The sequence below is a fragment of the Echinops telfairi genome, unplaced genomic scaffold, assembly GCF_000313985.2.
Source record: "Echinops telfairi isolate 266 unplaced genomic scaffold, ASM31398v2 ScPeMD7_5592;HRSCAF=6446, whole genome shotgun sequence".
NCBI lineage: Eukaryota > Metazoa > Chordata > Mammalia > Afrosoricida > Tenrecidae > Echinops > Echinops telfairi.
The window spans coordinates 31823460-31834538 of NW_022109491.1; the positions used below are offsets into that span (position 1 = coordinate 31823460).

Here is an 11079-nt window from a genome sequence, read left to right on the forward strand (position 1 = left end):
TCGATGCCAACTCACAGTGACCCTGCAGGACAGGGTAGACTCGCCCTGTGAGTCTCCAAGACTTTAATCTGTATGGACGTGAAAAACTCTTGTAGTGTTGGCTATATCTCTTGAATGTTTAGTTTTCTTATGTCATCTCTTGAGGGTCACTATCTGATTCATTTTTGTAACCGTCACAATACAATCCAAGAAGAGAGATGTGTCTGCTTCCATAGGTTTCAGCCTTTGAAACTCTAGGGGGAAGTTCTACTTGGCCCTATAGGCTTGCTCAATGGCAACTGGCACACAAATGCTAAGTGAATAAATACATTTTTTCATGAAAATAAATACAATTATTCATTAAAATGTATTTTAAATTTAATTACATTTAAATTTTTGAGAAAAAAAGACCACCTATTTTCTTACAAGCAGCATTTGATTTACAGAAGAACTAGGTGGCAGTCTTTTTCTGTAAGCGGTTCAGCCTTGGACACTGGGGTAGTTTGTGGGTTATGTATAGGGGATCACATAGTGGGTTACACGTTGGGCTGCTATAAACACAAAGTCAGCAGTTTAAAACTACCAGCCACTCAACGGAGAAAGATGAGGCTTTCTACTTCCATAAAGATTCACATGTTCAGAAACCTGCAGGGGCAGTTCTCTGGTCTTAGATGGTTGCTTTGGTTTGGAGTTGACTCTGTTTTATTTGTATAAAGTCACTCTGAGTTAGAATTCCCTCCGTGGCAATTGATTTGGTTTGGCTTTGGCATTTTTATCATTTTAACTGCTGGAGACAAATCAGAATAATTCTTTATTATGGAACAATGTTCACTCTGTGAGCTTTTGTTTATATGCTGTACTGTGATTGTAGGTATTTGTGGGATCGATGAATTTGATAAAATGGGGAACCAACATCAAGCCTTGTTAGAAGCCATGGAACAGCAGAGTATTAGTCTTGCTAAGGCTGGAGTGGTCTGTAGCCTTCCTGCGAGAACTTCCATTATTGCTGCTGCAAATCCAGTCGGAGGACATTACAATAAGGCCAAAACAGTTGCTGAGAATTTAAAGTAAGTGTCTTCCGCATTTATTTCTTTAATATAAATCAATTAATAAAAGGTCACTATGGACTACAATGGCAATTCCTAAAAGTTAAAAGTATCCATGAAATGTACACAATATGAATACGCTTGAACACTACAAATTACAATAATATGGTACCATTGATATCTATCAGACTAACATTTTAAATATTTATAATCACTGCTGGCAAAAGAATGGGGCAATGAGTTTTCACGTAGATTGTCCAGTATTTAGAATGACAATTTGGAATGTTTATCACAATTTTAAGGGCCCTGGTGGCACAGTGGTTAAGTGCTTGCCATTTTGTGGCTACTACTATTAGTAGGATACCTAAAAGTTGAAATGTTCACAAAATATGCACAGATATATTTACAGACTGGGTATTGCAGCGTTATTTCATCACCACTCTCTTTATTACCTAACACTGCCATAACAAAATACACCATAAGTGGGTAGCTTTAAAGAACAGAGATTTTTTTTTAATCTTACAGCTTTGGAAGTTGACTATAGTTCCAAAAATGGATGTTAACTTGATTTATTTATTTATTTATTTTTTAGGATTGTAGGATTTATTAGGGAAGGTAACAGTTTGCAAGTCAAGATCAGAAGTGTTTAGGATACAGTCTTGTCAGGAAAGCCTTCTCTCAGTTGTTCTCACAGTTCTTAATTGCCTCAACTATGTGGCCCTTTGTTTTCTACCCCAGCTCGGCAAGTATTACAAATTTAGCTTTTGTCCTCTCAGCTGCGTGGGCCCCTTGACCTCATCCCTGCTTGAGCAAATGAATCCTGTGGATTCATTACCTGCTGTCAGTAAACCGCAGTCCAAAGGTGCGGTTTTAGCGCTGTGGGTAGGCAAACTTAGCTCCCTTGATTAAAAACCTGTAAGCAACCCATTCCACCAGCAAGTTTTCATCCAGAAGATAGTTAGCTTTCGCAATCCAGGGACCAGGAAACCCACGACTCTGTGTTCTTCCGCTGCCACTGCTCCTCTGCCACAGTTCTGCCTTGCCTCATCTCTGGTTTCACAGCTTGGTGTTCCCATGGACATTGACTTTAGAACTGAACATTGACTTTAACGCTTAATGCATAGCACGTTACACATGCTAGGCTACTAACCTCAAGGTTGGGAGGGCCATTCCTTTTTTTGGTAGTTCTGGTAGTTCCTTGGCATTCCTTGGCTTGTGGACTTCGTTAACATAACACATGAAAATTACTGTTTCCAAAAAAGCATTGTATTTACAGATACCCATATCAAAAACCCACTGCAATCAAGTTAATTTCAACTCATATGACCCCAGGGTTTCCTAGGCTATAAATCTTAACGGGAACAGACAACCTTATCTTTCTCCTGCCAGGTGGCTGCTGTGCTTGAACTACCTACCTTATGGTTAGCAATGAAGTGCTTATCAGATAGCACCACCATTCTCTTTATTTACAGAAACAAAGGTTAGGATTTCAATATTACTTGCTGGGTGTAGGAAGACACACACACACACACACCTATCCAAAAATTGGAAATAACTGAAAATGCTCATCAGGAGGGGGAGTGCCTTAACTGCAGTTAACTGTGCAGGGGGAAGTAGCAGTTACAATGAGGTTTGTATGTCTTGATACAGGAAGATACCTGTGCTTTACTTTTTAAGTGGAGAGAGCACATATATATAAAATGTGAATGTGGTACAATCCCACTTTTTCAAAAACAATGTTGACATATGCATGCTTTATCTTCTAATTTATTGTATACAATTTGGACAGAAGTGTATGAAAGGGGAAAAATAGATTGAAGAGATGGAAAACTGAGAAAAAGATAAAAGAATTCCTCAGTAAAAAATTGGAGCACTAAGTGGGGAAAAAAGTAATTTACACTTTCAGTGCAATGAATCAATTCATCCAAAGGACTAAAGGACCACACAAGCCACAGCCTCTGCTCCCCAGAGACCAGAAGAATTAGATGGTGTCTGGCTGCTACTATTCATTGCTCTGATTAGGATCATAATACGAAGTCCTAGATAGAGAGGGAGGGGGGAAATGTAGAATGAAAACAGGCCAAACTGCCTGGTCTGAGAGAGACCCCTAGGACCCCCAAGACTGTAGCCCTTAGGTACCCTTCAAGTCTGGAACTGAACCCTCCTACCCCCTGAGATCTACCTTCAGCCAAACAATAGAGAAGCCTCTTTAGTGAGTCATAACACCGGGGAGGACTGTATTCCTCGATGAAGTCAACCGTCTGATCAAAAGGGCAGCATTTGTCCCAAAACAAAGCTCAGAAGACAAAGGAGGAGCAGGAAAAAGAGACAAGTGGACATGGGGAGCCCCAGGAGAGAGTGGGGACAGTGCTGTTGAGAGGGTTACAGTCAATGTCATGAAGCAAAATGTGTACACATGATTGAATGTAATACTCATAGGCATTGCACTTTCACCCAAACTGCAATCATAACAGAGCATAAATCATAAGTGAGTTAAGAGATTCTAGGTGTCTCTGTACTGCCACTACTAAAAACGTCAAATCTGTTGAGTTGTATTTCATTGGAAAATAACAAAGTGCTATGGGAAAGGTTTGAAAAATCCTACTGAACAGGAGTCTAAGGGCTTGTACTCTGAGTATACTGGTAATACTGTAGTGACTGAGTAGAATAATGGTTTTATCACAACGACTAGTAGACATATAGCTGTACTTAGATTTTTCTTTTTTTTCAAGCACATTTGTACATTTATTGCCATCATCATTCTCAAAACATTTGCTTTCTACTTGAGCCCTTAATATCAGCTCCTCATTGCATTTTTAAGGTCTTTTTTAAAAAAATCGTTTTATTAGGGGATCATACAACTCTTATCACGATCCATACATACATCAATTGTGTAAAGCACATTTGTACATTCATTGCCCTCATCATTCTCAAAACGTTTGCTCTCCACTTAAGCCCCTGGCATCAGGTCCTCATTTTCCCCCTCCTTCCTTCCTCCCTCATGAACCCTTGATAATTTATAAATTGTCATATCTTGCCCTGTTCGATGTTTCCCTTCACCCACTTTTCTGTTGTCCGTCCCCGAAGGTCACATGTAGATCCTTGTAATCGGTTCCCTATAACAGATTTTGCTAAGAGCTATTTGACGAGACAACCTCTGATAGACCTCTGGCATTTTAACTGAACACTTGCATACTCCCGGGTCATTGTCACGTGGTGGTAATAGAACATGATGCAAAATTCCATGGTTTTGATGTTGTGAGAAAGGGCCCAAGCCTCCTGCCTTTGCCAAGGGTGTGTGCACCCCTGGAAGATGGTGTGGCTCAGTGTCTCTCTGGAATGGGTAGGTGTATTAAATCCAAAAAGTCTTTTGTTTTTTAACCTAAAACTTGATTTCTTTAAAGTTCTGCTTAAAACTTGAGTAGTGAACAAATACATATAAATTTCCGTTGTATGTTTGATCCGTCATTGTTTCTTATTTCTTTTACGCTTCTTAGAATGGGGAGTGCTCTGTTGTCCAGATTCGACTTGGTCTTTATCCTGTTAGACACCCCAAATGAGGACCATGACCACTTACTCTCTGAACACGTGATTGCAATAAGAGCTGGCAAGCAGAAAGCTGTCAGCAGTGCCACGGTAGCCCGCGTGGCCAGTCAAGATTCAAATACTTCTGTACTTGAAGTGGTTTCTGATAAACCGTTGTTAGAAAGACTGAAGGTATGTTTCCTCTTAATCGTTCAGTCCAATTCTGCTTGAATGTCAAGAGTTCAGTGTGTTGCTTAGGGTAGAACAAAAAATATATACACTTTAAGACCAAAACCTTTTATATTATGGTACTAGGATTCATGTAAATTTCTTTTGAAATAAAGACTGAAAGCTAAAATTGTAATGTCTGGTTTATTTGGCAATTCTTTCTGAATTTCATGTTTGTATAAACTGCCATTTTAGCAGAAATACTTTCTTTGGTAAATTTATTTATTGAAGCAGCCTTGTAATCTGGGGCCTTTTATCATGCTTTAGGTGATGCCTGGAGAAGCAATAGACCCCATTCCCCACCAGCTCTTGAGAAAATACATTGGCTACGCCCGGCAGTATGTCTATCCCAGGCTCTCCACAGACGCCGCCCAAGTTCTTCAGGACTTTTACCTGGAGCTTCGGAAACAGAGCCAGCGGTTAAATAGCTCACCAATAACAACCAGGCAGCTGGAATCTCTAATTCGTTTAACAGAGGTTTATTTATTTTAAGTGTATATGCTTTTTTAGCTTAAAAGGGGGGCAGGGGACGTGGCAGGGGTTGTATTTTCTCTTTTGAGTAGCGTTCTACATAACAGACTTGATTTCTGTATAAGTTGTATGCTATCGAGTTGGTTCTAGCTCACAGGGATTCCATGTGACAGTGTAGGGTTGCCTCAGGGTTTCCCAATCTTTACAGAAGCAGGTCCTCGGGCCCTTTCTCCTGTGGAGCCGCTGGTGGCAGCTGAGTGCTTAACCAGTGTGCCACCATGGCCCATCTTCCTTCTAAACACGTTATATGTCATGCACTTATTTGGCACCTATGAGACTCCTGTAGTGTTTGGGTTGACTAAAGATTCTGGGATTCAAAATCAGGTGTATTGGACCATGAATTCATAAAATATTTTGCCTATTTGATTTGCTACATCACGGGCCCATAAGAATAATGCCTATTTTTTTTACCAGCAACATAGTATCACAGCTGTGAAATGGTAAGGAACTTTGCTAGTTAAAATTGACTGGGTCCAATTTGGGCCTTTCAATCCTTAATTCTGAGGTGTCATTTAAAAAGATTGGTTTGTATGTGTTACTGCAAGTAAAAGGCAAGAAAAAAAGATATATATTTCATAATCAAACTTTCTGAAGTCAACATTCACAGAAAGATAAGTTATTGGATAAAAATTGTATTTTAATGCATATATTTAATAAGTGTTCATTTTCATATTAAAGTATCAGACCATTTTGAACAACTGTTATGTTGATTACAAACTTCACCATCTGAATACTCAGCTTTTGTGTAAATTATATGAAAGAAATAACTGTAAACATACCATGTCTGTTCAACCAGTGGCAAATAGATTTATCTTTTGTTACCTGCCATAACTAAAGATGCTGCTTTCCTTCAAAGGCACGAGCGAGGTTGGAATTGAGAGAGCAAGCAACCAAAGAAGATGCTGAGGATATAGTTGAAATTATGAAACATAGGTAAGATTAAATTTTAAAATACTACTTTGCATGAAGTACCAATTATATTCCCTTCTTAAAGTATGCATTTAATTAGGGAAGGAAAATCATTTTATTTAGCCCATTGGATCACTTTTTCTCTATGATTACAAAATAATTCTGTGTTAATAATCTTTATCCTTTTTGCTTTTTGGGGGGTTTGGTTAATACATACACACTTGCTCCCAACCTCTGGACCACTCACCCTTCCTTCTTACCCATACTCCACCCTCCCATCTGTGTCTTGTAAATCACGTACTGTGTCCACTGCTCTGCACCTTTCTATAGGCGAGAGATAGTGCTTTCTACACCCATGAAGAGTTAGTCTCAGAAACACACAGGCACCCGACCCTGCCCTATAGGGGTTGCTATGAGTCAGAACTGACTTGATGGAAATATGTTTGGGTTGGGTTGATACCCTTTTTAAATTGGGCAGTGTGTCCAGAGATCTTTCCCTATTAAAACAGATTTTTTTTATAGTTGCATAGTATTATTTTATGTAGATGTGCTGTGGTTTACTTAACCAGTGCTCTTGCCAAAGGAGCGCTGGTGGCACAGTGGATTAAGCATCGGGCTGCTAAAAATAACATTGCAAACAAATGTGTAATCTATGTCCTTTGGTACACAGCACTGTATACCTTCCTCTTTTTACTTAAGTGCACTGTGACTGTCAGTCCAGATCAGTACCTAAAGCAGCTCCTTTTCTTTACTATGCCACAAGGGGGATGCATCCTAATTTAGAAGTGCACGGTTTTAAACACAATCTAGCAACTAAAATATAAATCTGCTAGCAGATTTCCAAGATTTTCTAAGGCCAAAAATGTACTAATTTAAAGATGAAATGTTTTTGTTATCTTATTTTGTTGATTTTTTTCCCCATAGGTAATAGATAGATTTTGAGTGATTTTGTTTGTTTTTGACTCCTGGAGTCTGAGGCTTGCTTGGGGTCAGGACCAAATAGCTTTGCCCATTCCTATTTGACTCTTAGTAAAAGTAGTGCCGCTAGCTAGAAGAGCATTGACTTTATCAACCTGCTCTGCCATCTTGCTTGAAGTCCCAACAAGCACACAGGCTTTTGATTGAACCTGGAGCTACCACTCAGTTACACTGTGGTTCTCAGTCTCCTCTTGTATACGACACACCACAAAGGACTGTGCTGAAACATCATACAGTGGTGCTTGATACTGTGACAGGATTATGGTCTGATACATTTGTCTGCACTCAGTATGATCAATAGTGTTTGATGTTAGTAATGATGATGTTACTAAGATGAGGTGAGCAGACACCCTTTTCCACTCACTCATAAACCAAACTGAACGCTTCAGAAACTTCAACACATCTCTGATTAGGCACTTCCAAAATTACCCTCTACAAATTTCTAGCTCTAGTCCTGAGTGCTTTCCATTCTGAATTGTCCAGTGGCTCTGGTCAGTTTTGGAACTTGAGGTCAATAGTTTTATCATTTTCCTCCTGGAGAGAAACTTTACCCAGCTGTCTCTTCATCCCCAGGCTGGTACCAGCCCATCCATGGAGACTTCTCTGTTCCCAATATTTGCTTCTAGGCTGTACATTTTTCTCAGGTCAAGTGGCTGGTGGGTGGGAGCTACCAACCTTGTTTAGTTCTCAGCTATATGCTTAACCACTGTCCTCCCAGTGTTTCTCCAACAGTTGAGACCATGGTGAATTTTTTAGTAGCCACTCAGTAAATACGTGTTGAAGTCTGTGCTAATGAGCCTTCATGACTACTTCCAGGTTTTTCTTCTTATAATCTGAACACAGATTACTGTAGCTGTATCACCTGGGTAACTTGTTTCTCTCCCCTTTCCACCAAGCATGCTGGGAACTTACTCTGATGAATTTGGGAACTTAGATTTTGAGCGCTCACAGCATGGCTCTGGAATGAGCAACCGGTCTGCAGCCAAAAGATTTATTTCTGCTCTCAACAACATTGCTGAAAGAACTTATAATAATTTATTTCAATTTCATCAACTTCGACAAATTGCCAAAGAGCTAAACATTCAGGTATGATAAATTAGATACTAATAAATATTTTTTCTAATAATTTCAGGAGGTCCTTAATACATAGTTGATCTTTTCAGAATTAATACCCTTTCAATATCAGCATGGTTTAAAATAGAAGTCTTCTTTTTTTTTTCAGTCTTATTTTCTATGGGGTATTGTATAATACTAATTAGTTTAAGCTATGAAATCAGCGGCTAAGGATCTTTTAAAACCAGGTTTTATTGGTTTAAGACTCTTATCTCCCTTAGTTCCAAAAAGTTGTTCAGCATCCAGTTAAGGGGAAGCTCTGTAGCAGAAATCAGTCTCCCGTAGTTTCTGCTAATCCCTTGTAGGCAAGTCATTTTAACACCTTCACCCACATTGCCCACTTAATTTAAGAAACTAGCTCAGTGGTTAAAGCTCTCCTCTGCTAAACAGAAAGTCTGTGATTTGAACTCACCTAGGAGCCCTGGTGGTCAGTGGTTACGCGTTGGGTTGTGATCCGCATAGTCGGCAGTTTGAAACCACCAGCAGCTCCGATGAAAGACTGGGCTGTCTGCTCAAGTACAGTTACAGTCTCAGAAACCCAAAGGGAGTCACAGTGAGTCATCATTGACACCATGGCAGTGACTGGTGACATAGTAGGTTATATGTTGGGCTGCTAATCTCAAGGTCTGAAGTTCAAAACTACCAGCCTCTCTGCTATTTACTCCCATAAAGAGTTACAATCTTGGGAACCCACAGGAGCAGTTCTGTGCTCTGTTGGGTTGGTATGAGTCAGAATTGATTCAATGGCAGTGAATTTGAAGTTTGGGAGCAAGAACTTGGGAAAAAGATGTGGCAGCTGTTTCTGGAACTCTTTATAGCCTTAGAAACCTTGTGGGGCAGTTCTACTCTGTTCTGTATGGTTGCTATGAGTCAGAATTAACTGGATGGTTGATGGGGTTTATACTAGAGTGTTTGCGTTTGGTTCAGTGTTGACTCCAAAGCTCAACTATAGGCAATTTTCTATAAAAGAAATGTAATCTTTTGTTTTTCTTTTTCTAGAAACTTGACAGTTGTTACGTTTGAGAGATTAACTTTTAAAATCGTATTCTGGCACATTACTTATGGGCTAACTTTGATGTTTTCTTCCAGGTTGTTGATTTTGAAAACTTTGTTGGATCACTGAATGACCAGGGTTACCTCTTGAAGAAAGGCCCAAAGGTTTACCAGCTTCAAACAATGTAAAATATATCACCAAGTCAGGACCTCTTGGATTTATTAGCCCATTAAGCCATTTCAGTAGTAGGCCAAAAAAAAAAAAATACAGTTCTTTGAAATCAACACCCAAACATAAAGCCATTGGCGGGGGGTGGGGGTGGGGGATGTTAGATATGGTGAAGATATAGTTAGATATAGTAAGATAAGTGATAAAGGCATGTTAATTTTGTATAACTTTTCTAAAATGCTAAAAATAAATTTACATTATTTTATCCAAATGATATAAATTATTTATATTTATGTGTTTGAATGACCTTATTTTTATAAATAATTGATAGTTTTACTTATCAAATGTCCATTTGAGTAAACATTGCAAAAGTTCCATTTTAATATATAGTGTTCCAACATAAAATGTGAATGAGTATCTTTCAGAAATAAATTGAAACCAACTTTCAATTATTAAAAAATGGAAAGATTTTATACTGACATGTTTAACTTAACAACTGAGCTACTGAAAATGTTCTTAACATCTTAAATGTAGAGACTGCTTGTGCACTGAAAGTTCTTTGTACTACCGAAGTGCAAACAAGCACCTGTTGGCGTCATCACACAGCTGGGTGTGGCTTACACTAAGACCCAGCAGTCTGCTCCCTCCTCCATAGTCCCCAATTTCTGTTAGTTCCACTTTCTCATTTCCACCTCTGCTTTCCCCTGAAGAATTCACTAGTCCTGCTGAGTCCAATTGAAACATTGTCTATTTGCGTCCCACCGTGGACACTGAGAACGATGTTCTCTTAAACCCTTCTACCTACTTCTACACACCATTTCTTCTAATGGGGTAGGTACAGATCATCGTTTTTAGTCATTTTATTTCTTTGTTTTCTTTAGAGTTAAAATTTGCCTTAATTTTTTCTAACTACTTAGATTTCAGTGCATCTACCTCTAATTTGACCTTGAAGCAGCATGGAAAGTATAGCTCTCCCCTGAGAACCTGTAGGCACATTAAGTAGGCTTTCCTGGGATTGTCTGCCTGGCATCAGGCTGAACTGCAGCTGTCTTCCTGGACTTCGCATATCTCTGCCTGCATTCCTGGCTCCTGCTTCTTCCCCTTTCTGGATTTACTCCTTCCTTTTTTGTGGAAACCACTTCCAGCAGCATCTTAACAAAAGAAATCATGGGGCAAAGTTTACGTCCACCCTGAATTGATAGCTTGAGCATAGAATTTTAGTTTGAAAATCGTTTTCAATCAGAATTTTACCTCTTGCTCTATAGTTTTTTTATTTTCTACTCCTGGTATTTAGAAATAGATCGATTCCATTGTTGGTATGTGACTTTTTTTTCTTGGAAAGCTGTAAGAATCACCCTTTTCTTATGGTGTTTGAGAATTTTACTGTATAATAATTCTATGTCCTCATTTCTCAAGCCAAAACATTGGAGTTATTTTTACCTTCTCTTTCTCTGACTTCCACATCAATCCATCAACAACTCCTCTCAGAAATATATATATATACTTAAAATACAACATACATACATGGTTTTTTAAAACTCACTTTATTGGGAGCTCTTACAGATATAGCAATCCATAATTCAATTAGATCAAGCATAATTGTAGAAT

At 38.9% G+C, this 11079-nt stretch overlaps 1 protein-coding gene across 6 annotated transcripts in view; it reads left to right on the forward strand.

Annotated features, from left to right (window-relative positions):
- The window catches only part of MCM8 (minichromosome maintenance 8 homologous recombination repair factor), a 38185-nt gene extending 27755 nt beyond the window's left edge, over positions 1-10430 (forward strand). For all 6 annotated transcript variants that reach the window (XM_004697842.2, XM_045295306.1, XM_045295303.1 and 3 more), the window contains exons 14-19: positions 851-1046; positions 4523-4742; positions 5046-5255; positions 6166-6242; positions 8093-8282; positions 9399-10430. In XM_004697842.2, the coding sequence (XP_004697899.1) occupies positions 851-1046; positions 4523-4742; positions 5046-5255; positions 6166-6242; positions 8093-8282; positions 9399-9491 (986 nt within the window). In that variant the 3' untranslated portion in view covers positions 9492-10430. The remainder of the gene's footprint in view (positions 1-850; positions 1047-4522; positions 4743-5045; positions 5256-6165; positions 6243-8092; positions 8283-9398) is intronic.
- The last annotated feature ends 649 nt before the right edge of the window (positions 10431-11079 follow it).